Genomic DNA, 27,665 nt, shown 5'->3' on the forward strand with positions numbered 1-27,665 from the left:
AAGAGCAGGAGGTGCTAGTGCTGAGACGCCTCTGGAGATTTTAGGAGAGATTGTGGGGGACGGGGATGAACACGGACTGATGAGAGAGAGAGAGAGAGAGAGAGAGAGAGAGAGAGAGAGAAAGAGAGAGAGAGAGAGAGAGAGAGAACACGTGTGTGTGTGTGTGTGTGTGTGTGTGTGTGTGTGTGTGTTGGCCCAGAATTGATCGCATCTCACAGTTGCACATGCCTCTTTTGCAAGTTTGCTGAGGACTTTTCTGGCCTTTGTTTGTGCACTTGGCCTTTTTCCACTGTCCTAACCCTGTGTAAGCGATGCCAGCAAGCTGAGGCAGAATCCCAGCCTCAGGGCTAGTTGGGTTCCTAAAACAGGGTGAGGGGTGTAACTCGACATGCAATGGGATTGTCCTTGTCAGTCAGTTTTCCCTGCCCTTAGTGGGGAATGCAGTCCTTCTCAGGAGGGCTGCTGTCTTACCTCTGTTGAGCTGCAGGGTAGTTCCAGGGCTCCTGCGGATCAAGATGAGTTGGTTTAGCTGGTGGTACTACAGATGAAAAGGATAGGGCCAACAGATATTTGTCTTGTTCTCATCTTTTCACTTTTGGCTCTTCTGTTTTAATCAAACCTTTAAAAAAAAACTCTTCTCTTCATAATGGCTAGCCAGGTAGTTTGTCTCAGCAAAGCTACAGGAGCAGTTAACACACCACACCATAGAGAAAGAAGAGAAAGAGACCTCTGGGGGTTGTGGGGGGTGCTTTGGCCTTTGTATGACAGTGTCATTGAAGGCTTCATCACAGACTTAGGAACAGAAACTCTTGGGGTGGGGGTAGAGAGCAGTTTGATTGAAGCATTAGCTGCCTTGGCTCTGGACCAAGGCAAATTGCCAGAGAACCATTAAACTCGGTGTAATTCCATATAATTCACAGCAGCCACAGGTAATCTGAATCAGACCTGACAAAACTTCACTATCACTTATTGTCCATTAGTGCTGAATGCACACTACAGATATTTAGACTATTTTTGTTTCAGCTGTGCTGTGGTGGCCATATTTTCCAAACCCCAAATCAGGAAACCTGGCATGACAAAGGATTTTTTTTTCTGACTTGTGAATTTGTTTATATGGAAAGCCTCACAAAGGTATAAACATTAAATCACGAAGGTATAAACTCTAAATCCAGTGAATCAATAGCCTTTAAGAAGGGAATTGTAGTTCCAAGAAGTAAGGTCAAGGCAAACTCTTGTTCAAACACCACGGAGGGTCCCCTTTGACACCCACACAGCCACACACGTTTTTAGGCATCTGAGGAAACTGGCCAAGCAATCAGTTTTGAATCTGGTTTATGCCCATCATCTGGATTTGCTCTTAAAGTTTTCAGGGATGGTAGACTGAAAGGGCCTGTTGTAATGTCTGTACACAGGAAGGTGGAGTATATGTTACTTTGAATTCCCAGCTGCTGGGAGTAGTTAAATCTCCCAGTGTTCATGGTCTGTTTGTAAGGGCTTGTGTGTGTTTTAAATTAACTTCCTAAGACTCGGAATGTTAAAAACTAAGGAGAATCATATCTGGGCACAAGGTATTATTGCCATGCACCTAAGGTTCCTTAAAGGCTTCATTCCTTACCTCTGGGCACCTTCTGACAAGCAGAGAATATTTAGCTTAAGGATAATTATTCTAGAATATTCTGAGCCAATAATAACAATGCTTTTAAAAAATATTCAGGTAATTCTTCTGCAAGAACTTCTTTGCATTGCTGATCAAGGATCATGAAGAGCCATATACCCATGGGAAAGTGAAAGTCTTTGTCATGGCTGCATAGACCTAATAATTATTCTATCTTGGGCAAGTTGTGTAACATTTCTGAACCTCATTTATTTTATCAACAAAGTGAAAAACGTGTTACTTGTCCAGAATCAGGCAAGCAGATAGGATAATATTCTGGGATCCCTTCTAATTCTAATTTCAACAAATATTTATTGAGCAACTACAGATATTTTTCCCTGGATGCCAGTGATAGAGCTATGATGACTATGTCCCCCATTACAATTGAAGTATCCTGAGAGAAGGAAACATGTAGAAATAAACAAGATCATACAAAATGGTGATACATTTTTATGATGGAGGTAATGTGATAGAGAGTGATGGAGACCAGGATGGGGGAAAGAGAGAAAGTTAGGTAAGGCAAATTTGAGCTGAGACATGAATGATAAACTGAACTACATAAGAATCTAGAAGAAGAATATTCTCAGCTCTGAGAACAGCAAGTGAAAAGGTCCTGAAATGGAGATGGGCTTGATCTTTCTGAAGAACAGAAATTTCAATCTGACTACAGTGTGTGGAGGGTGGAGGTGTAGGGGTGGAGGATTGAGGAAAAGGAGGTCAATAAGGCATGCATGGCCAGATCATGTAGAGCTTCTGACCTGCTGCTTTTGACATTGCAAGAATCATTCCTCGGCCTGTCTGATTTAATTAGTGAACGTGAGTGCCAGATCTTAATGAGAGGGGAGGTTGAAGCCTGCCCAAAGGAGACTTAGGGAGAAGGACTGGAGGCAGGGGAGAGGACAGAGGCATGTGGGGGAGTAGGAAGAGGTAGAGAAGGCAAGCATAGGGCTGGGGGTGTAGCTCAGTAGTAGAGTGCTTGCCTAGGTTGCACAAGGTCCTGGGTTCCATCCCAGCATAGAAAAATAGGCAAGCTCAGAAGAGAGGCACACGTGGAGGAGAAAACACATACAGAGGTGTGGTGATTAAAGAGGGCTGGAGAAGATTTGTTTGGTGCAGGAGGAAAAGCAGCAGACTGATGTTGCTGTGAAGAAGACCCTCAGTGCCAACATTTGTGCAGCCTGATGTCAGAGGGAGTCCACCATCCTAGGACAAGGGGCAGGGCTCTACTCTTGTGTTTGAGGTTAGGGAAGTGGGAGTGAGTGGGGATAGGAGTTAAAAATCAAGTTCTCACTTTTCACCCAGGTGTAGTCTAAAACAGCAAGTCTGATACCTTTCTGAATGGCTTCTGCGCTGCTCACCCAGGTCTTGAATTCACATGCACATCACCCCTCCTTCATTTGTTTCTCAAGCTAATCCTGGCATTGGAAGGGGAAAATGATCTCTACTAGAAAAGTCCCTACCCCCCCTCCCCATTAACATATAAACAACTGAGTGCATCTTCCCTCCTCCTCCTCCATCTCTCTCTCTCTCTCTCTCTCTCTCTCTCTCTCTCTCTCTCTCTCTCTCTCCATTTGTGGAAGCTCAGTTTTATTTTGTTATTTGACACGTCTTGCTAAGGGTTTTGCTAAGCGGGAAAGAGATTGTGCTCCATTTTTCTGTCACCATGTAAACAGGATGCTTGGAACAGACAGGGGAATGGCTCACTTATTCCCAGATCTGCAGCACGATGTGAAAGCAGCAGAAACAGTGGCCATTTCTTTCTTTTTTAGAATATTTTTGAGTTATTGATGGACCTTTATTTAATTTATTTTTATGCAGTGCTGAAAATCGAACCCAGTGCATCACGCATGCTAGGTAAGCGCTCTACCACTGAGCTACAGCCCAAGCCTACTGTGGGCACTTAATTTCAAGGTGGATCTGTCCTGGGGTCAGTAAAGGACATCACTGTTATTGTCTTTGCCTTGGTAGGTTATTTCTGTGGGAGCTGTTTGCTTTGGTATTAGTCATTCTGAAGGATGGGAGGAAGTTAAAAGCCTCTTTTCTTTTTTCATTTTCCACTGATCAGGAGCAAAGTGAAGACCAGAGATTCAAATCATTACTGTGGTAAAAGGGCCTGGGCAGGGGCAAACAATGTTCTGGGACTGGAACGTGGGCGCCTATCTCTGGGAAATAGAAATCAAGCCTAATCTCCCTTCATCCATATCTGGTGGAGGGACACGGGTACCTAGGAAGGTGGACAAGCAGTTTCCAGGCAACAGAGCAGGCTAGTAATTTCCACAGGCAGCCTTTTTATCCCCCCTCCCCTGAAGGGTGTTCAGTGCATTGGTCCTTTTCCAGTCAGAAGTGACTAATGTTGGATATGTGCACTCTTTAGAAACTGTCTTTGGCTTTTTGCATAATGGGTTATAAATAAATGGCTTCAGGGAACCAGTAATGAGTTATTCAGTGAACCTAGCTTTGGGATAGTTCAGATTCCAGATAGTTAATCACATCCTCTTGGGCTGGAAGGCTGTATCTAACTCATTCACAGCCAACTGGCAAATTAAAACGACGGTTTTGATCAACTTGAAGGATAGTTTTCAAATCAACAATGGGTTGATACTGGAGAAATAAAGATTATATTAATCCAAGCAGTATTACTTGCATCTCTCTCTAGTAATCCAGTGGGATTTAACACGCATTCTTGTTTTAATTTGGGCATTATGCACAGTTCAAAAACGCCAGTGAATTGATATGTCCTCTTTATAGGATTTTTTTTTCTGGTGTGTGTGTGTGTGTGTGTGTGTGTGTGTGTGTGTGTGTGCGCGCGTGCGCGCACAAGTACACATCGTGTGCATGTGGGGGATGAAACCCAGGGCTTTGCACAGGCTCGTCAAGAATGAGCTACATTCCCAGCTGACAGGGTTGTTATATTGGATGGTTTGTAAGAGACTGTTGCTCTTTCAGCCTCTTAGGCTCACCCACTATGTCAACATCCAGTGCTGTGCTCATGCTAGAGGGCATTATGGGCTTTCTGGTTTGCCCTAGACTGTTTTAACCCTATGCGAAGGAGCATATCATGGTTGCTTATAGTGAACTCTGTTGCCGACAGCTGCCTCTGGAAGTCAGGAGCAAAGACCCTAGCATTCTGCCTAACCTCTCCTTGGCTTTCATCCACTGCAGTCACCCTGAACCCCCACTATCAGCTTTGTAAGATTCTTTGATCACTTGTAGCACTAAAGGTCCAATCTTATTTGACAGCCAAGAAGCACAGGCACTAAGGGGACAGTAAGGATGCCCGGGATAGAGCTAGTTGCTTGTGTGACAATGGCCTGATGAAGTTCAGCTTGTAGGATTGGGTGTCAGGAACTCTGAAAGAGCCATATCTGGGATAGACAGGAGGAGCCGCAGTACATGGCTCCAACATTGGGAGAGGACTGATTCTGTGTTTAGGCTGTGTCAAGATAGAGAGTGGTTGGAGATTCAAAACAAAACAAAACAAAACTTTTGACCTTTATCGGTTGGCAGGTAAAGCAAATGAAGTGCTGATCTTCATTTTTGCTTCTCACTGAAAGCTTCCACCTTGTGGGGAGGGGTGGGGTGAATACTGTCTCAAAGCAGAGAGGAATGGTGAGAGTCCTATTGTGGACGTTTATCTTGAAGGGAAATGCTTTGCCTTGCAGAAATATAATCTACATAGTATAGAGGTCTTTGTTGTTTAAATTTTTTTCTTCAATTCAGAAATTAGTTATAGACAGTAAAATGCACAGATCTCAATGAAGTTTTAGTGTAAATTCCCATGTAACCAGTGCTCCCATAAAAATTCCTCATGGACCTCTACAATCAGTCTACCCTGGTCATAGTTGACTACTTCTTAGCTTTTTCAACATCAATTTTTTTTCTGTTCTTGATATTCCTAAACTATGGAATCATACTACAGTCTTGTCTTTTTTAAGTCAACATAATCTTTTATTTATTTATTTTTAATTATTAATTTTTGGTACTTGGGATTGAACCCACAGGCACTTAACCACTGAGCCACATCCTCAGCCCTTTTTATTTTGTACTTTGAGACAGGGTCCCACTAAGTTGCTTAGAGCCTCACTCATTTGCTGAGGCTGGCCTTAAACTAGTGATCCACTTGCCTCAGCCTCCTGAGCTGCTGGAATCACAGACATGTGCCACCATGCCCAGCAACATATTTTAGAGAGTCTTGCATTTTGTTGCATGCATATTATTTTGTTTTTTTTTAATTGCTGTATAGTATGTATGCCACTTTGTGTACATGTATGTTTTGATGGACATGTGGGTTATTCCTAGTTTTTGTCTATTATAAATAAAGTTGCTATGGACAAGCAAATCTTTTTTAGACTCAGGCGCTTCTTTCTCTTGGGTATCCCTAAGTGTGGAATTGCTGCATCCTGGAGGAAGTATACAGTCCAGAGTTGTTGTATCATTTTATACTCCTGCCAGCAATGTAGAGTTCAAATTGCTTTACATTCTTGCCAATAATCTTTGTAATTTTAGGCATTCTGGTGGATAGGTAATGATATTTTACTATGATTTAAAATTGCATTTCCTTGATGAAAAATTATATTGGGCACCTTTTCATATGCTTATTGAGCATTTGGCTACCTTCTTTATGGAGTGCTTATTCAAATCTTCTGCCAACTGTTAATTGGCTATTGGTCTTTCTCTTATTGATTTGTAGCTCTTTTCATATTCTGAGTATAAGTCCTTTGTGAGATATATTTATTACAAATATTTTTCCACTCTTTGGTTTGACTTTTCACTTTTTTAAAAAAAATATTTTATTAGTTGATGAGGAGCCATTTATTTATTTATTTATTTATTTATTTATTTATTTATTTATTTTTATGTGGTGCTGAGAATAGAATGCAGTGCCTCACACATGCTAGACAAGCACTCTACCACTGAGTCCCAGCACCAACCCTTTATAATTTTTTAAAAATTTTCATGGAGGCTGGGCATGGTGGCACATGTCTATAATCCCAGTGGCTTGGAAGACTGAGGCAGGAGTATCTCAAGTTCAAAGCCAGCCTCAGCAACTCAGTGAGATTCCATCTCAAAATTAAAACAAAAACAATAAAAAGGGTTGCGGATATGTTTCAGTGGTTAATGACCCCTGATTTCAATCTCTGATACAAAAAAAAATATGACAGGGTCTCACTAAGATGCCTAGGCTGGCATGAACCTACAATCATCTTGCTCAGCCTCCCAAGTAGCTGGGATTACAGACATGTACCACTGTGTGTACCATTCCTCCAGGATGCAGCAATTCCACACTTAGGGATACCCAAGAGAAAGAAGTGCCTGAGTCTAAAAAAGATTTGCTTGTCCATAGCAACTTTATTTATAATAGACAAAAACTATCTTTTCATTCTTTTGTTTAGTGACAATCTTAATTAGGTATTTTTTGGTTAGATGAGCCAATATATCTTTTATGGTTACTATCTTTTGCATCTGGCCCAAGAAATCTCTGTCCAACAGCTAGGTCACAAAGATATGCTGCTATGTTTTCCTCTAAAAGTATTATTGGGGCCATGTGTGGTAGCTTGCACCTATATCCCACAGCAATTCAGGAGGCTGAGGCAGGAGGACTGAAAGTTCCAGGCCAGCCTCAGCAACTTAGTGAGGCCCTCAGCAACTTAGCAAGACCCTGTGTCAAACATAAAATAAACAAATAAAAAGGGCCAGGGGGTGTAGCTCAGTGGTAAAGCACCCTTGAACTCAATCCCCAGTGCCAAAAATGAATGAGAGTTAAAATGAAAGCATCATGATTTTAGCCCTCTCATTTTGGTCTATGATCTGGCCAATTTTTTAGTAAAAGTTTATGTCAGTAAAAATGTTTTGAACATGAACATGTATTCCATATATATGTATATATGTCTGTTTATTATTTATGGAGAATTTTATTCTAATGATAGCAAATATTAATAAAGTTTAATTTAAACATTTTTAGATAAATGGAAGTTCCAATGGATCATGGTGCCAATAGATCATGTACACAGCCTGTAATATATATACCCTACTTTGGATACTATTGTCCTAAACCACCAAAGACTGATATTTGTGACAAACACTGACAACATTAATATCAGCAGAAGGCTTTAGGGTAAACAAATGGCTAGAGTTGACAAAATATAAACAGGACTCCAATGAACACTACTGTGAACCATAGAAGAAGCCCTGCATTTACTTTTGTGTCCCCTTGCCTGGCTTATGGAGACCACAGGACTATGTGATTTGGTAGGAGCAAAGACAAACTTGCCTTTGGTTGCTGACTTAGGGACAGTGCTTTTGACTCCTTTTCCCTCATCACCAAATTCCTAGAGTTGAGCTTGGCTCTGGGCTGACTGAGTTTTTGGCAAAGATGCTTAGAATTTGACTTGGGTTAATCCCCAGGGAAATTTAATGATTCAGAGCTTTGAGGGCCTTTGTTGTGAGGATTAGTAAACTAGATGGTGATTAAGCAGCTGGAGAGGAAGGTGCTGTCTGTGGGTAGGTCATGCTGTGGGCCAATGAAAGTTCCAGTGGCTCAAGGGCAAAGGAGTTCTTGGGTCTGATCCCCAGAGTTTTACACTCTGGGGCATCTCCTTGTAGGATGTGGACATCTTCTTCTTAGCTGGTAGAGGAAAGAATGGCTTCTCCTTCTGTATCCATCTACATACTCTCTCCTCACTCTATCTACATGCAGGATTACTGCTTTAATCTAAGCCTACTCACATCTTTTTCATTAGCTATTGTTTTTGAATTCTTGTTTATTTAAGAGGTCATTTTTGTTTTCTGTTTTGCCTTTTGGGAAGCTAGAATAAAGTAGGGAAGATTAGGAGCAACAGAGCTTCTTGTCTTTTTTTTTTTTTTAACCTAGAGTGCTTTAAAGGGAAATTTGAGAGGGATTTTTTTTTTAAAGGGAGGGAGTTGCTTACAGAGACAAGTTAGGGCAGCCAGTGTCTATAACCTGGAATCAAAGTGTTGAAAACCATAGCAAGGAGATTGCAGGGGTTTAAAAGCCCGTATCTCCCCTTTTCAGGGCACCCCAATTAATCTCTGCTAGCATGAAGAGATTCTAAGATATACCAACAGACGAGACGGGACAGATCAGAAACAGATGACCCCCCACTCCCCACACCCTGTCTGTGGTTCACTCAAGATTTTCCATTAAATTTCTGAAAGAGAAAGGTCTTTATCCATTCTTTCATGATCCTACTTCTAACAGTTAAACTTCCCCAAACCATCTTATCCCTATCTCTACATTTTCTCTTTATTGATTTCCAAGAAAAGGCTAAATTGTTGAACATGTTTTTAGAGTAGTATTAAAAACTTGAAAGTCTTTCAAAAATGCTAAAAAGGCACTCAGAGGACACACATGCACACACCTACTCACAGTTTTTAAGCAATAGATCTGTAATACTCTGGGTGAACTTTTTCTACATCAATTAACAATTATGCTATTTGCCTTTTTACATGAAAAACAAGCTTGTAGAGGTAGGTGTATGGGCTGGTAATTTGGCCAGAGCCTCTGAAAACTGACAAAGAAAGTTTCAGTTGATTCTTACTTTTTCTAACAAATTTCGAGTAGGAAGCAGAAGTATCACAATCATGTCATTGATTTTTAATGCTACCCTTACACTGGTGTAATAACTATTAAATACCTGTTGGTTATTATTGCAACTGGTGTTCCTTGTACTAAAAGCATTTTAAAAATTTAAACCTGATCTGATATTTCTTTCCTTTCCTTTTGCATATCTTCCAAGGTTATTCTAAAGACCAGGCAAGTATCTGCTTGTATCTGATAAAATAAAAGCTACTAAGAAGCCAGTAAATGCTGCTAAGCCCATTTTTCTTTGCCTTTACTCTCAAGGGGCCAACTTATCACTTTGTTGACAGCAGTCAGAGTACTTCATGCTTCGTTGAAGACCCATCAAAAATTTCCAAATCACCAGCTCATTAGCACAAAATGGAGCTTCAAGAATCTTTTTCTCTCATTGTCCCAAACATGCCTTATTAAGTGTTCCAACCTTGGTGGACCACTCTGAAACAATGGATAAAGACCTAGGGGAGTTGAGAGATGGATGTTAATTAGTCAGTTTTGAAGGAGTGAAACACGGGTAAAAGCAAAGTACAATGGGGAGAAAATCCTGGATTATCTGTGTCAGCAGCAGGATAATGCATGACTTTGCTAACTGTTCACAGGTCACTGAATGTCAGAACTGCAAAGGCATAGAGCTGTCAGTGCCCCCAAGAGATCATCTAGTCAGGCCCCTGTGTTTTACCAGTAAGGGTAAGAGAGGCTTTGAGAGTGGAAAGGGACTTGTCCAAGGTCAGTCATCTCTTTCCAGCTTTCCAGTCACCATCTGGCTTTTGGTTCTGTGCCCTCAATGCAATCAATTTTCATTTACTTGGGTCACTCACTGCTAGCCCAGTGATCACTTGGATAATCCAAAATGACGCAAAAGTTAACCATCGTTTACATTGAGCTTTGTGCTATGTGTTTATACTGACAATCTAGTGCATCTGCGTCTAATCTGAGAAGTCACAGCACTTCAAATGAAACAGGATAGCCACCCTGAAGGTTTGATTCAGGAAGGGCTGGAAAATTGACCAGCCTCACTGAACTGACAGCATCATATGATATTACACAGCCCTACAAGCAGGGTATGTTAATTTCAACAAGTGAGTTGATTCACACCTTTCCTGGGCCCCAGCCAGAGTTAGAGAGTGGTGCGAAGGGAAAAATAAAACCTTTTATAGAAATATCTATATCAGTTTCTGTATCCATATCTATATTTATATATCTTCTTTCCCTCCCTCTTCCCCTGCTATTTGTTCTTTCTTTCCTTTCTTTTTTCCTTGCTAGAAACATGAACATCTGCTTTGTTTTCCATATAAACAAGTGTGTGGTTGAGCCACTGACCTGAAGAACTAGTTGTCAGAAGGCCAAACAGTAACAGGAAGGGGGGGGAGTGGAGAGACTAGTGAGCAATAAAAGTGGATTCAAAAGCCTGGAGGAGTACAGAGTCATTTGTACAGCTCAATAAATACCCTAATGTGGAAAAGGGCTAGCTTGGGGTATATAGTTCCTAGGGATCTCCCACCAAATGGAGTCTCATTCCTGTCTGGATCCTCTGGACTCTGGGATTGTGCTGGGTACCCCAAATTTGCTGGCTCATGCTTGTACTAGAGAAGCATGAGTACACTCAACATATCCATCCTGAGGAAGATGCTGCTGGTGACTGAGAAGGGCCATGGAGCAGAAAAAGGGGCACTGCCCACCTGTGGCTATAATTCAAGAATGAATCTCTGCAAGATCTCAGGTAGTGGCAGCTAAAGTGGCAGTAGGGAAAGCAACTGTCTGAGCTTTCACTGCAGCAATAATTAAGCATTTTAGTTTAAAAGGTTTCCCTCTTTCATTTTCTGGCCGAGAATAAACAGAGATCTTGCTGATGTAACCTAGTGCTTAATTAACCAAAGGCGGTACTTAATATCAATACATATTGAAGGAAAGACTTGTTATGAGTAACAGTAATATGGATAATTGAGTTTTATGAATAAAAAATATGGGTAAGAGTGAATTAAGGCTAATGTACATCAACAGGGAAAATCTATTAGCATTCATTAGTTAGACTTCTGTTTATGGTTCTTTGTTAGCCTCAGGAAGCCCTTTCAAATGGCTGATCCATGTTGAAAGTTCTGCCTGATGCTGAGGGCCTTCTGTGGATGCCAAAGTAATGAGTCATTCAAATAGAACTTATGAAATTCAAGTACCGCACTTTGCTTTCCTTTACCCTTTATTTTTTTTCTCCCAGCAGGCAGCAGTGTCTGTGAAGTAACACTGATAGTGGCAATGGAAGTAAGAGTATAATCCTAATTAATTTGCTGAGAGTTGTTTCCCATTTACCAATATTGGCTTGCTTTTGTTTTGGTGGCCCAGGTGCCAGAACAACAATACGTGTTGTATACATACAAACATATACACATATATACATATATGCATGTATGTGTATATAATATATATATATCTCTCCCAGATGTGTGATATATATATGTATACATAATGTATGTGTATATATAGATATATTTATGTATATATACACACAAAGCTATACATAATATATATGTATATATATACATATATACATATACATATATATGTGTATATGTATATGTATATATATATATATATATATATATATATATATATATATATATATATAGCCCAGGCCCAGGTGTGTGTGTGTGTGTGTGTGTATATCTCCATATATGTATGTACACATATCTCTCTCTCTATATAAAGATATATATATATATATATATATATATATATATATATATATATATATATATATCTTTGTACTGGAAACTGGGCCATACATATGTGTCTTCAAATAGGTCTTTAATGTCACATAGTCAACCTATGATTTTTCAGACAAAGGTTAATTTTTTTAAAATGTTGGGTTAGCAGTAATACATTGAACAAGTCTGTGATTTAACCCAGAAGTTCAATTTATTTGATGGGGGTTTAAAAATCCTGAATTAGCATTTTTCTCTACACTCAGATCTTATCTGCCAAATTACACATGAGCTGGCCAACCTAAAACTCAGCAATATTCTAACTTCCAGGGTATGGGGATAGACTGGGGACATGCTACAGAAGACTGACAGGAAAGTTAGAACAAGAGTAGAAGTAAGTGTAATACCACCTTCAGTGAAGATGAGCCCTAGTTGCCCCCTTTAAAATAAACTTTCCCCTAAGGGCTGTATGACTTAATCATCTTTAGCTCCTTTTTGGATTTTATTTTACCCGACCATCTCCATAAACTTTAGACAGTAATTCTGAGGCTAAGAGTTTATTTCTGTATCTCTAGCACTTTGTATGTTGTTCTATGCATAATAAAAATTCACTAAATACTTGAGGGATGAGTTAATAGATATATGTCTGCTTTCACCATGAATGGAATTGATACTGTAATAGGCAGAAGTCATCTTTGTGTTAAAAGGAATGTTACATATAAAATTAGCCATAGCAAGAAAACTTGGGGGACATCCTACTTTGCTTTTGCCTACCCCAATAACTATTACTTCTGGCTTTGCTTTCAGTGGCCCTGGCTTGACAACCTTTTCATTGAGATTGGTCCATGGAAATCTGTGGGCTATGGTAGAACAATAAATACCCATATTCCCAGTTTTTACTGAATGCCTACATGTGCCAGGTTTGGAAGCACTATGCTAGACATTTGAATAGATGTAGATAAATGAGCAGCTGCATTGTTCATACCTACGTCATATCTTTTGAATTTGCAAGTGCATTTGCAGAATGTTGAGCTGGGAGCCACCTTCAAGGGCTTTAGTCAACCCATTTATTATAATAATCTGAGATCATATTTTGTAAAGACTTAATGCTCTCAGACACTTCCAATACTAACCACCCTGTGAGGTAGGTATTCTTATTATCTACACGTCACACATGAGGCAATTGAAACACAGAGGTGTTAGGTAACTTGCTTAGTATCACACAGCTATAAAGTTGTAGGGTCAGAATTCAAAGTCAAGTTTATCAGACTTCAGAGCCTTCCCAAAGATAGGAAAGGACTTGCCAAATTTCATTGAAGCCTATCTCATCTGGTTCTAATTTTGTGTGCATTTTTCAGTGCCATGTTTCTACTTTAGCCATACTCTGGGGTTCTTTCCAAATGTCATTTTCTGTTTTAGAAGCAGGGTTTATTTTTGTTTTGTTTTGTACTGGGGATTGAACCCAGGGGTGCTTAACCACTGAGCCATATCCCCAGCTGTTTTTATATTTTATTTAGAGACAGGGTCTCTTTGAGTTGCTTAGGGCCTTGCTAAATTGCTAAGGCTGGCTTTGAACTCACAATCCTCCTGCCTCAGCCTCCCAAGCTGCTAGGATTACACATGTGCACTCCGCACCTGGCTTAGAAGTGTTTGTTTTTCCAGATGGACTGTTCATTCCTCCAGGCAGGGATTGCATTATTTCTGAGTTGACTCCTTCTTTAAAGGTTTGCCCAAGCGTTTCCTTCAGTAAATAATTGCCTATGATCAACTTAGCTGCTCCCAGAAGCTTCCTGGAGCCATTCCCTATCCTACCTGTAGTTCCAAGATTGGGAGGAACCAAGAAGTAGAATTATGGGGAGGAAGTCCCCTCACCACCTGCTTTCTATTTTGTTCTCTGCAACACAGATTGAAGATGGAGGCAAGGCAGCCTTGTCCCAGAAGATGAGGACTGGTGATGAGCTGGTGAATATCAATGGCACTCCATTGTATGGCTCCCGCCAAGAAGCTCTCATCCTCATCAAAGGCTCCTTCCGGATCCTCAAGCTGATTGTCAGGAGGTAAGGTACAGGTGCAGAGGTCACTGAAATACTTGGTTGGTATGAAAGTCTCAATAGAGTCACATCTTTGTTGTTATCATCAAAGAGAAAGGTGTATCACATGGACAGACTTTTGTGGACAACTAAAGCAGACTGGCATAAGAAAAAGGACCTTTGGTGCAAATCCTGGCAGTGCCACATACCAGCCATATCATGTCAGAAACTTTATTGTGCCTCTGCAAGACTCAGTTTCCCTATTTACTACCAGAGGACTAAATTGCTCAGTAAGCACTTAAGGCCTACCTCAGACAGCATTTTTCCATGTCCTTCATAACAGGCTGCCACTGTTCCACTACATTATCAATAGAGGTTTTTTTAAGTGCATTATACTATACATAATCATGGGGTTCATTTTGACATACACAGAATGTTAAAGAGACCACATTGCCACTCAAGGTAGGCACTCTGGGGGCTGTGGCAAACTCTAAGATAGAAACCTTGCCCTTGAGGACTGTACAGTCTAAAACTGGAGAAAAGACACATATATGAGCAACTGATTAGCAATACTTTTTTTTTTTTTTTAAAGAAAGCAATAAAGGAGGTTTTGCAGGGTGGCGTGTGATCATTAAATGGATTGTTCAGATAGAAATTGCTGTTAAGAAGAAAATGAGATCACTTCAGACTAGATTGATAGGGTAAGAGTCTAGAAAGGACGTGAACTTTGAGCTAAAGGGCAGGCAGAATCTGAATAAGAAACCATCAGAAAGGGAGACACTCCAGGTAAGTGCAGAGACATAAGCAGAAGGAAGGGAAGCACTTTGTTGGATACAGTCATTATGCTTAGTCTATGTGACTGTTTTTTTTTTCAGTACTAAGCATTAAACCTGGGGCCTTGCACATGCTATCCAAGCACTTGACCACCAAGCCACATCCCTAGTCCCATGGCTTTTCATTTTGCTGCTGCATCTCTACGTTGTATTACTGGCACTCTGACTTCTCCTATTGTTTTGTTTTATTCATATTTTTTAAATTGTAGATGGACATAATACCTTTATTTTATTTATTTATTTTTATGCAGTGCTGAGGATCGAACCCAGGGCCTCACTCATGCCAGGCAAGTGCTCTACCTCTGAGCCACAACCCCAGCCCAGGCTTTTCCCTTTGTAGTGGATGGTTTCCTTTATTCGAGATAGATATGCCTAAGTCCTTTATCTTAATTATTTTTATTGGAGAAAAAATTTAAAAGCATCTTCCTATGATCCTACTTCTCGTTCTAGCTGCTACTGCCCCATCTTTCTCCTTTGGTTCAAACTTAGCCTCAAACTCAGTCTATATTCACTGTCTCCACCTCTTCACCTGCCATCTAGCTTCCCATCCTCAGAACTTCACTGAAACAACTCTGTCAAAATATACAAATCATCTCCTAGTTGTCAAAGACAATGGATTATTTTCAATCTTCATCAACTATGATTTCTGCATGCCATTTGATATAATCAATTCCAAGATTGTGTCCTCCTTTAGGAAATTCTTACTTTCCAGATACCCTGATGCTTTGTTCTTTTCCTACCTCTTTGTCCATTTCTTAACCAGGCTCTTACTACGTGCTATTCCCCTGACTGTCCCTTAAATGCTGCTGTTTTCCCCAGTTCCACCCTTTCTAACTTCATTAATTTACTGTGGAAAGTCTCACCCCATCCTCTAGCTTTAATTTGTATCTATTTGTGGATGACTATCTCTCTTGTGTCTCAAATGACGTAAGCTACTTCCAACTGGACATTTATAATTAGGTGTCTCCAAAGGCTTTCAAACACAGCATGCTCAAAATTAACACATTATCTTATCTATCCAAGCTTATCTCAATAACCAGGGCCATAAATCCCTGAGCCAACCAAACTAGAAAAGCAGAACTTTCTTCAATTATTCCATTGATCTCATGTTCCTATATCCAAATTATTTATCCTAAAGAGAGAATACTTAGGGGGAAATGGTTTGAGGTTAAGAAGGAGAGGTTATATAGCATCCTATTGATTGTATTGCCTTCTAGTATGTAAAATTAAGCTATGCCTATACATGTGTGTACCTGAATAACATTTTATACTGTGCAATAACATTATCATGGATTTAGTCTTGGATTAGTCATGGTTTAAATTATAAATGAGATTTATTGTAAAGGTAGTATATATATACTTGTACATGGACACAATACTTTTATTTTTATGTGGTGCTGAGGATCAAACCCAGTACCTCACGCATGCCAGGTGAGTGCTCTACCACTGAGCCACAATCCCACCCTGAAGAGGTAGATCTTGAAAAAAATTATTGATGCATAATTGTATATAACAGTGGAATTAATTGTGACATATTCATACATACTCATAACTTGATCAACTTCAGACTCTTACCCTCCCCTCTTCCCTCCCTCTGATCTCCATCCTCTGCTCTATTGTTCTCCTTTCTATTTTTATGAGATCCATTTTTTCCTTTTTCCTCTCCTTCCACATAACAAAGAAAACTATATGACCTTTGACTTTCTGAGTCTGATTTATTTTACTTAACATGATTTTCTCCAGTTTCATCTATTTTCTTGCAAATGGCATAATATCATTTATATGGCTCAATAAAAGTCCATTGCCCCCCCCCCCACAGCCACATGTTTATATCTATCTATCTATCTATCTCTCTCTCTATATATATATATAGAGAGAGAGAGAGTGAGAGAGAAAGAATGAGAGAGACTGAGAAACATTTTCTTCATCCATTGTCTCTGGACAATATCTATGCTGGTTCTATAATTTACTTATTATAAATTATGCTGCTATAAATATGGGTATGAATGTATTGCTATAGTATTCTGACTAATGTTTTGGATAAATATCAGAAAGTGGTATAGATGGGTCAGTTGGTGGTTATGTGTTGAGTTTTTTGAGGAACTTAGAGGGGAAGCTTAATAAGAGTTTTTGTTTTGGAGTTCCATAGACTCATGTATGCAACTTCCTGTTTCAGTCACATGGGAAATAGTAAGTGGTAGTTTAATGGTATTATCATGATGATTAAATGAGACAATTTTTACAAAATGCCTTTTACATAATGGTTTCTCTGGGAATTTCAGTTCCATTCCTTTCCCTAGGGTATAAAGGAGCATAACTGGAGTAACCAAACATTGTTAAATGGATCAAATAGCAGAACCATAGTATGCTTTGCAACCTAACCTATTGAGAGTGTAATTTGCTAGGAAACCATTAGGGGCAGTAAAGATCTAAACAAGACATACAGGCCCCTGTGAGATGCTGGCTGTAGAGATACACTTGGAGGGAGTATGGGCACCATCCAGAATAGCTTCTGAGCCAGTCACAGGAGTGTGAGGATTTCCTTGTTTCACCCACCCATCCTCCTTTGGCAAGCTCCATGTCTTCTTTCCCCCTGAGGTAGCAACATCTGCCACTGCCAGTCGCCTAGGAGTGGTGATAATTACGGCCTTGGAGATAACAGGGCTTTGATTATTCATAGTGTAGCAGGCCCTATGGCTCCCTGAATCTACATTGTCTACCCTTTCTGCTCCCCACCTCAGCCCTTATTGGTGGAGGCGTTCAATGCATAATTTATGAGGTGATGCTGCCCTCTTGTGGAAAACTTAACCTTCACATATGGACTACCCTGGGCATGGCATAGGAAATTAATTCCTTCTCGTTTAGTCTGGTTTTTTTTTTCCCCCTCAAATTTATGAAAGAGCTGTTAGCATATTAAACAAGTGCGATTTCCCTGTAATTTATGAATTTCATCCTAGTGTTTTGTACAAAGGTAGAGGGACTTTGCTTTGAGTAAGCAATCAACTGACAAGACCCAAAACTGAGCCTTAGGTCTGGGCTTGAGTCCTTTGAGAATGAACATAAAGAGAATGAAATTCAGAAAATTGTCCATTCTGAAAAGCCAACCCAGCTCTTCCTCCTATATTGCCTTTTCGATAATGGTCAAGTTAGAAGTCTAGGTGTAACCTCAACTCTTCTCTCTCCTCACCCCCTGCAGTCCAAGTAACTTCAAATCTTGATGTTTTTAATCTTCTGAAAATCCTCTCTGTTGCCTTCGTCTTAATTCAATCACTCACGATTTCTCACCTGAACTATTTTCAGAGCCTTCCCACTGGCTTCTCAGCATTCAGTCTCACCTCCTTCCAATCAATCCATTCTCCAAATAGGCATCTGAGCATGTCACTTCTCTATGTGAAAAGAAATATATCAGGAATAATAATCATATGATCATGTTATTCTCAGGAGATTCATTTTATATTGATAGAAGATACAAGCCATTTTTGAAGATATTGTATTCATGAACTATTTTTTTTGCAAAATATGGCATCTATATATGTAAAGAATATTTAGAAGCATTGCAGTGCAAAAAAGAAAAAATATGGAAATGTCTAGGAGACTTTAACATGATTTAACTATGACAACGTGGACTGAAAATAAATATGTAGAACATTTGAAAGACATAATTCATTCAATCTAATAAGTTTCAAAAAACGTGCATACAGAACTCTTTTAAAATGTTAAGAAAACAGTTTCTTAAAAAATGACCACATATGCCACAAAGACTTTTGCAGACTCTTCAAAATAGAAAGCACATTGGCCTTGATAATAATATACAATGTTTACAAATTTAAACAAAAATCATCGGTTCCTTGAATATTTCAGAACACATTTAAATGCTAGTAATAGCTCAAATAAACATTAGCAGTCTAATACAAATGATGAAAATGAGATCATGACATATCAAAACTTTGAGATCAGTATTCAGAAGTAAATTCATATCCTTAAATATTTTATTAAAAACGAAGAATAAAATTACATGAATAAGAATTCAATATAGTATGAAGCCAAGGGCTAAATTCTTTTTGGAGAGAATGAATTAAATAGATAAGCTTCCAGCAAATTTAATCAAGAAAACAAAGATGAATTATAAATAAAATTAAATGATAAATGCAATAAAACAACAAAGAACATTTTTGAATTTAAAGAGACACTATAACTGTACCTTAGTAAATTTGAAAATCTCAGGAAATTTAAAAAATATCTAATAAAAACTATTGACATTGAAAACTAGAAACATTGATAATAATAATTGAAGACAATTTTTGAAAAATACATTAGGCCCAGATATTTTTTATTCATGCCTTCCTTAAAATTTTCTATGAATACCTAAATGCAATTCTGTAAAAATGCTATAGATTTGAAAATGTGCCTGAGTTATTTACATATTTTGGTAGTTGTCTTCGTTTTCCTTTTTATTTTTATTTTTTAGTTATACATAACATTGGGATTCATTTTGACATAATTATAGAGGCATGGAATATAATTTGTTCTAATTCAGTCACCAGTACTTCCCTTTCCCCTCACCATTTCCTTCCATCTACTCTTATTGATCTTTCTGCTATTTACTTTTAGTGTTTTTTTGTTGTTTTTTAGTTAGTGTCTTGTAGATATGCATGATGGTGAGATTCACTGTGATTTATTCATATATGTACATAGGAAAGTTAGATCTGATTCATTCCTCTGTTCTTCCCTTATTCTATCCCTCCTCTCTCCCCCTCAATCCCCTCTTACTAGTCCAGCAAACTTATATTTGTGAAGCAAGCATTACTTTGACTCCAAAACCCAACAGACTGCTCCAAAAGAGAATATTATATTTAATTTGTTGAATTTACATGCAAAGTCTATAAATGATATCCTATCAAATCTATTTCAATTATATAGCACAATAACAATCCAGGGAAAGTATTAAAATATTTTTAAAATGGGTAAAACTTTGACTCATACAGATATAAAAATGAACATATATTAAAGATTTTCTTAAACTCTAATGAGGAAACTGCAAGATGTTATAAGCAGTTCAAAGGAGAAGTCAAAGAAGCACAAATTTAAAGTCAACAATAGAACACAATAACCAGTTTGGAAGCTGTATGAAGAAATACCCCCCATTCACAATAGCAACCAAACACATAACATATGGGGGAATGTCCTTAAGAAGAAATATGTGCAGGACATGGTGGTGCACACCTGTAATCTCAGCAGCTGTAAAGGCTGATGCAGTAGGATCTTTAGTTCAAAGCCAGCCTCAGTAATTTAGTGAGGCCTGAGCAACTTAGTGAGACCCTGTCTCTAAATAAAATATAAAATGGGGTTAGGGATGAGCTTCAGTGCTTAAGTGCCCCTGGTTTCAATCCCTTGTTTAAAAAAAGAAAAAAAGAAGAAGAAATATGCATGACAAAAAGAGGATGTCTATGGAGGAAATTACAAAACCACACAGAAAAACATGTATATGAGTAATTTTTGATGTGTAGACAGTCTTATGGCACTGTGTTATATTATTTTTAAAAAGAGCAAGACATATATAATGAAAAATATAGTCACATTCCCTGGTTTAGTCATGCTCTTCATAGACAACTTCCAAATAATCATTGCTCTACCTTCATGTAAGATCCATTCACTATTATCTATTTATTTATTGCAGTGCAAGGGAAGGAACCCAGGCCTTCACACATGCTAGGCAAGTATTCTACCACCTGCAGCTCTCCTTTCACTTTTGAAATTCAAAGGAGCAGGCTTTATCTTTGTCATGTCACCTATCAGCTCTGGGTCATTTTCCCATTTTATACTTTGGCACCTGCTTCAATGTCATCTTCTCTAATGCAATTTCAGCTGTCATACTGAAAGATTTCAGTGTCCTGTAGAGAGTTCCAAACTTTATAGTCTTATGGAGGCCTGATCTTAACTTCAGTGAGCAAACCTATGTCAGCAGCTCACTCCCCTGACTGTGTCATGGTCTCTGCCAATATTTGAGTCAAGAAATATTTATTGAATGTCAGACCTATGTTGGAGTCTGGTAATTCAATCATGAACTATGTAGTTATGGTCCCTGCTTTCATGGACCCCTGACACCTCCCGTCTTTCTCAATCAGTGTTCTTCATCTGCATCAGAGTACAGAAAATAATTTGTGACTATCATTTCACTTTTCCAAAGGATGATATGTAACTGGAGCATTTTAGCTGCATAAGAGAGAAGTGGCATTTTAGAGCCCTGGTAAGTTTCCCTAGCAAGTTGCTAAGTGAAACACACTGTTGAGTATCACTTAGGAACTTGCTAGAAATGCAAATTATTGGGCAACAGCACAGACTCACAGACACACTGAGTTAAAACTCTGGGGGTGATTTCTGACATTGTAGGTTTTAGATTTTTTTGTTTCATTTTTGTGGTACTGGGGATTGAACCCAGGGGTGCTCTGCCAATACATGCCTTGTATTTTTCAGTTTTTATTATGAGACAGGGCCTTGCTAAATTGCTGAGGCTGGCCTCAAACTTAGAATCCTCCTGCCTCAGCCTCCCAAGTAGCTGGGATTAGAGGCATGTGCCATGGGGCCAGCTTTCACACTGTCTTTAATAAGCTTTCTAGCAAAACACTGACCATTTGAGAAGTACTGCCTTGAGGTAATAGGTCTTAATTTTCAGGAATCAATTGAGAAAAATTAACTTCGATTCTCTGATAACAACCTTTCCTCATCTAGCTTTCTCATACCTCATTCTCTTTATACTTACTCTTCTATATCATCAAGGTCTCAAATATTTTTCCTCCTATAATCTTCCTTTTGACCATTACGGCCCATGACTCTCCTGACTCTACTCATTTAATGTAAGGTACCCCATGTACTTTATAATTTTAACTATCACTTCTGTGATAATGGCCATATCTCTCATTCCAATCTCCTCCAATCTGTCCAAATTCAGATTCATATTTTCAGCAGGTAGATAGGAAAACCCACCGAAAATAGAAATGCAATGTATATAAATCTGAATTTGTTATATATCCTCTCAAACTCTCTCCCTCACCCATTGTAGTTACTGCTACCCTCCTCCTCCCAGCCATCCAAATGAGAAACCTATGAGTCATTCTGACTCCTTGCTCTCCCTCACTGAACCATGATGATTTTATCTTTCAGACATTTCTAGAATCCATCCTTTTCTCTCCATTTCTACTGTTACTGCCCTGGTTCAGGCCCTCATCATCTCTCCCCTGAACTATTTCAGTCACCTCTCAGCTGCTTCAGATCTGTCTGCCAAGGTTTTGCCACAGAGATGAATCCAAAACACAGATTCAATTATATCAATCCCCTGCTGAAAACTTGTCAGTGGCCTTCACTGCCCAGAGACACAATATATGTCATTTTATGTCCTCCTTCCTACCCACGCCTGCAACTTCATCTGGCACATCTTGTTTTTATGCTGGAGTAATAACCATTCTCTAAGAATATCACACTGTTTATCATCTCTGTTATTGTTCATTCTCTCCTTTCTACCTAGAGCATCCATTTTCTTTTTCTCTTCTTTTGGTACAGGGGATTGAACTCAGGGGCACTCAAGCCACATCCCCAGCCCTATTCTGTATTTTATTTAGAGACAGGGTCTCACTGAGTTACTTAGGGCCTCACTTTTGCTGAGGCTGGCTTTGAACTCGCAATCCTCCTGCCTCAGTCTCCTGAGCTGCTGGGATTCTGCACACGGTGGCGTGCGCCACCATGCCTGGTTTAACATTCACATGTTTACAGACTCAGCCTTGGGTGGTCATTTCTAGGATATCTTCTTTGACACCTTTGGTTGATGTAGGTGACCTTTGTCTACCTCTAGCCTTTATCACATAGCACCAAAGTTTTTTTTTTTTTTTTTCTAAATTTATTTTCCCCACTACATTAGACCAAATTTTGGCAAACTATAGTCATGGGCTAAGCCAGCCTACATCCTGATTTTATATGGCCTGCTATAAAATTGTTGTTTAAGTTTAAATATATTTTTAAATGATTGGGAAAAATAAATGAATGGTTAGTATTTTGTCATATGTGAAATTATGTAAAATTAAATTTTCAGTGCCCATAAATAAGGTTTTACTGAAAAAGAATCACATCTGTTCATGTATTTACTACCTATGCTGCTTTTGCATTAAAACGGCAAGGTTGAGTAGTTGTGACAGAGATTGCGTGGCTTGAAAAGCTTAAAAATCTTAATTATTTGGCTTTTTACAGAAAAATATTTCTGACACTTGGATTAGAAGAACCATGAGGGGAAGGACTGCTCCTTATTCCCTGTCATGTCCCCAGGATGCAGTGCATTGTATGGCCCACAGGAAGGACTCAGAAATTATTATTTTATACATCCTGATAGGGAAGTAGGAAAGATTCAGGACTTTTCTGCCTGTATCCTCATATAGGGATGTAGGAACTATGAGTAACTGGTTCACTTGATGACTCTATTTTTCAGTCATCTAAATTGGCATTTAGCATTGTATTCATTCTCTTACAAGTATTGTTATTTGTAAGATTTTGTTTTCTTTTTTTCTTTCTTTTCTTTTTCTTTTTTTTTTTTTTTTTGTTGTTGTGCTGGGGATTGAACCCTGAGCCTTTTGCATTCGAGGCAAGCACTCTACCAACTGAGCTATATCCCCAGCCCCTTGTGAGATTGTTTTTAAGTGTCTAATCAATTCTGGGTGCACTGAACAAAAAGCAAGAATACAGCTTTCATCGTGTGTACCTGATGAGCAGGTTTTGACCAGCATGAAGATTATGAAAAGGAATTGCCATATCTTAGAGCCATGTCCAGGCCAACTGCCAACCTCCCATGCTATCTTCTGTCAGTTGTTGTCATAATAGTCCTGCTATCTACAATTAAACAGAAAGGCTGAAATGATTAAAGCTTATTACGAGTGAAGTTGTTCTGTCATGGGGTAGGGGGAGCTTTAGGGTTGATACAATGTTAGACAAGGACTGGAAAGAAAAGGGGTAGAAAAATCAAAGTAATTTTAAAAAGCAGGGATAGGTAAACTATGGCCTGTGGCTAGTTCTGGCCTGCCATCTGTTTTTGCAAATAAAATTTTATTAGAACATGGGAATACTCATCCATCTATGAGTTGTCTGTGACTGTTTTTACCCTACAGTGGCAGTTGAGTACTTGCAACAGATACCATATGGCCTTTGAAGCCTAAAATATTTATTACCTTGCCCTTTACCGCATAAGTTTTCTGGCCCCTTGGTGTAAAACATTCTCCAAAGAGATCTTGTGACTCTATCTAAAAGTTTAAAAGCCTGAAAGAGCCATCTTGGTCTACAAGTAAGAAAGAATTAAAAAATCACAGAGTATTTCAGCTAAAAAGCATGGTAAGCAAATTGATGAGTTCTCGTGTTTCAAGTACTCTTTTAAATTTGGATCATGATGTGGTTGGTGTAGAAAAAAAATGGATATTATTTGGGTTCACACAAGCATGCATTTGCTTGCTTGCTTTCTTGTTTGTTTCTATTCACAAGGTATTTTTTGAATCTTACTGGAATCTCTGAGTTAGCTGTTGAGATACCAAGGAGAAAAAGACAGATGCTTTCCTGTCACGTGTAGATCACTATCTGTTGTATTGTTCCCAGCAAGACCCCTACTAGTTGTGTGATTTCAACCAAATTTACATAAGCACTTGTACTCATTTTTTCCCATTTGTATTATGAGAATACTATTGCCTCTTTTGCCAGTTTATTATAAAGAGTAAATGAGATTATATTCATATATTTTTTCAAGTAATTTGAAAAACTTTTATTGAGTGCCAACTAGGTACTGAGTGCTATTTCAGGTATTAGTGATACAGCAATTAATGCAACAGATTTAAAAGCAAATCTTGCCCTCGTGGGAAATTACTTGTAGGTAAATATATGAAATTACCTGAGGGCTGGGGATGTGGCTCAAGCGGTAGCGTGCTCGCCTGGCATGCGTGCGGCCTGGGTTCGATCCTCAGCACCACATACCAACAAAGATGTTGTGTCCGCCGAGAACTAAAAAAAAAATAAATATTAAAAAAAATTCTCTCTCTCTCTCACTCTCTCCTCTCTCACTCTCTTTAAAAAAAAAAAAAAAGAAATTACCTGAAACAGAGTAGCCATTTCATACCTTTTGTTTTCTTTTGTCCTGAGTAAATAAAAGGAAGGCAGTGCTTATCCTTCAGGACTGATTTTAGGGGGAGTATGATACTTCACCTGTATGCATTGATTTTTAATGGCCAGCACTTTTGACAACATAGACCAGTTCTTTTTGTCAACCCCATAGTACTTTAATAATTGTCAGTAAGAATAATAATTAGGTTAGATAGCTCCAGTTGTGAAAAAAACTAGTTCCAAAATAATTTACTTCTCTTTTATAACATTTTAAAATTTATTTGTTCTTTTTAGTTAAACATGACAGTAATGTCTATTTTTATTTTTTTAGTTGTTGATGAACCTTTATTTTATTAATTCATTTTTATGTGGTGCTGAGGATCAAACCCAGTGCCTCACACATGCTAGGCAAGCGCTCTACTGCTGAGCTACAAACCCAGCCCAAGCAGAGTCTATTTTGACATATTTATACAAACATGGAACATATTTTATACTAATTAGGCTCCAAGTCTTGTTGATCTCATGGTGGCGAGATTCACTGTGGTGTAGTCATATATGTACATAAGAAAGTTAGGTCCAATGAATTCCACTGCCTTTTTTATTCCAATTCCCATCCCTTCCTTTTATTTCCCTTTGTCTAATCCGCTGAACTTCTATTCTTCCCTTCCTCCCTTTTTGTGTGTTAGCTTCCACATATCAAAGAGAACATTCAACCTTTGTTTTTTTAAGAAAGGAAATGTGAGGGGTGTGTGTGTGTGTGTGTGTGTGTGTGTGTGTGTGTGTGTGTGTGTTTGAGAGAGAGAGAGAGAGAGAGAGAGAGAGAGAGAGAATGGAATATTACTCAGCCATAAAGAAGAATGACTTTATGACATTTTCCAGTAAATAGATGGATCTGGAGACTATCATGCTAAGTGAAATAAGTCAAATGTACCTTTTTGCCTTTTTTATTCCTCCTCCTCCTCCTCCTCTTCCTCCCTCTGTGCATATGCACTGGAGATGGAACCTATGGCCTTATGCATGCCAAGCAAGTGACCTATCACTGAGTGACACCCCAAGATCTTTTCTTTGCCTTTTCTATGTTTTTCTTTGACCTAGAATGTTTTCTTCTACTCTGCCAATCAATGACCAGCTATACACCAAAGTCAAAGCTCCAATCAAAGGCAAATGTATTATTAGAACTAAAAGAGGTCTCTGTAAACACCGTACTTAGTGACTCCGTTTTATAGGTGATAAAACTAAGGCCTAGAATGAGGAAGGATTTTCTTAAGTCCACACAGCTTGGAAATGACAGAGGTAGCACTAGAACCAGCAGCATCTGATTTGCACAGGTCCAGCTTGCTTTCCACCACTTCTAGGATGTGTCAAATGTTTTACCTCCTCTAGGAAGCTTTCCTGCATTTGAGGAAAACGTCTCCTTTCTTTACCTAAAGTAGACTTGTGATTCTATTCTTTACCTTAACTTTTACTTTGGCCAACCCTTCTTTTATTGATTGATTTACTTCTAAATATTTCACCTCTCCCCTGGATATAGGAAACTACCAGATCTCTCCCCATTTTCTTCTTCCTAAGCTCCATACTTCCCAAGTGTGCAATACTTCTTACCCACCAATGTCCTGATATTTGTATTTTTTGTATGTGGCATCATTCCCGTCCCTATAAGTCAAGCTTACAATTGTAGGGTTCTCTTCAGTTCCCTCTTTTTATCTCCAACAATCCCTGAGTCCTTTCTGAGCTCCCTCTGCAGCGTTTCTAATATCCATCCCATCAATCTCCTTTGCCTTCTTCCTGCTACTGCCAGGGACTCATTACCTCTTGTCTGGATGCCCTCCAACCCATTCTTTGCACTTCTGCCAAATTAATCTTCCTAAAGTACATCTCAGTATTTATTTCAATCAGCAATAATTGTGCTTCGGGTAAACCTCATGAGTTGTGAGATCTCTATTGTGCTTAGCTTGGGTCATGTCATTCCTTTTCTCCAAAAAAGCCCCAATTGCCTCCAGAAATAAGTCCAAATACTTCATCCAAGCATTTATTACCCCATATAGATTGTTCTAAGTGACTTCTTTTCTATCCTTATATTCCTGGAACCCAAAGGGCTATATCTTAAAAGAGTTAATTGTGTCATTTGGATATACACTATTCTTCTATGTCCTGGAACTCATTCCCCCTCACTTCCTTAAGAAATATTTCTCCTTTAATATCAATAGAGTATAGTAGTGAATCATGGGGGGGGGGAGGGAATGGAAAGGGAAGATACTGGGAAATGAGATTGATTGAATTATGTTATATGCATGTACAAAAATGGCATAATGAATCCTACTATTATGCGTAATTATAATGCACCAAGAAAATACAGCTTAAAAAAGAAAGTATTCTCCTTTAATTGCTATTACTCCTTTATTCAGATATTATCAGCCTGTTATCCCATTTGCCCTATGTTTTTTCCTTAAGTCTACAAACTTGCTCCAATTTTGAAAACTTTCCCTGGACCTATGTTCATTTTTAGTTATTGCCCTTTCTTCTCTTCTTTCACAGCTAAACTACTCTGACAGACCTTTATTTTATTTATTTATATGTGGTGCTGAAAATTGAATCCAGTGCCTCTCACATGCCAGGCAAGTGTGATGCTGCTGAGCCCCAGCCCCAGCCCCAGCTAAACTACTTTGAGAAGCTGTCTTCATTCACTGGTTCTACTCTGTAATCTCCCATTCACACAACCTGTGACAATCTAAC

General features: G+C 38.8%; 1 protein-coding gene across 3 annotated transcripts in view; it reads left to right on the forward strand.

Moving 5' to 3' along the window:
* The window catches only part of SHROOM4 (shroom family member 4), a 218,014-nt gene that overhangs the window by 104,457 nt on the left and 85,892 nt on the right, over positions 1-27,665 (forward strand). For 2 of the 3 annotated variants that reach the window (XM_081278006.1, XM_081278002.1), the window contains exon 2: positions 13,853-14,004. In XM_081278006.1, coding sequence (XP_081134132.1) covers positions 13,853-14,004 — 152 coding nt within the window. Of the gene's footprint in view, positions 1-13,852; positions 14,005-27,665 lie in introns of those variants that run through there. The other variant, XM_081278005.1, reaches the window with a different exon arrangement.

The sequence above is a fragment of the Spermophilus citellus genome (genome assembly GCF_964194105.1).
Source record: "Spermophilus citellus genome assembly, chromosome: X".
NCBI lineage: Eukaryota > Metazoa > Chordata > Mammalia > Rodentia > Sciuridae > Spermophilus > Spermophilus citellus.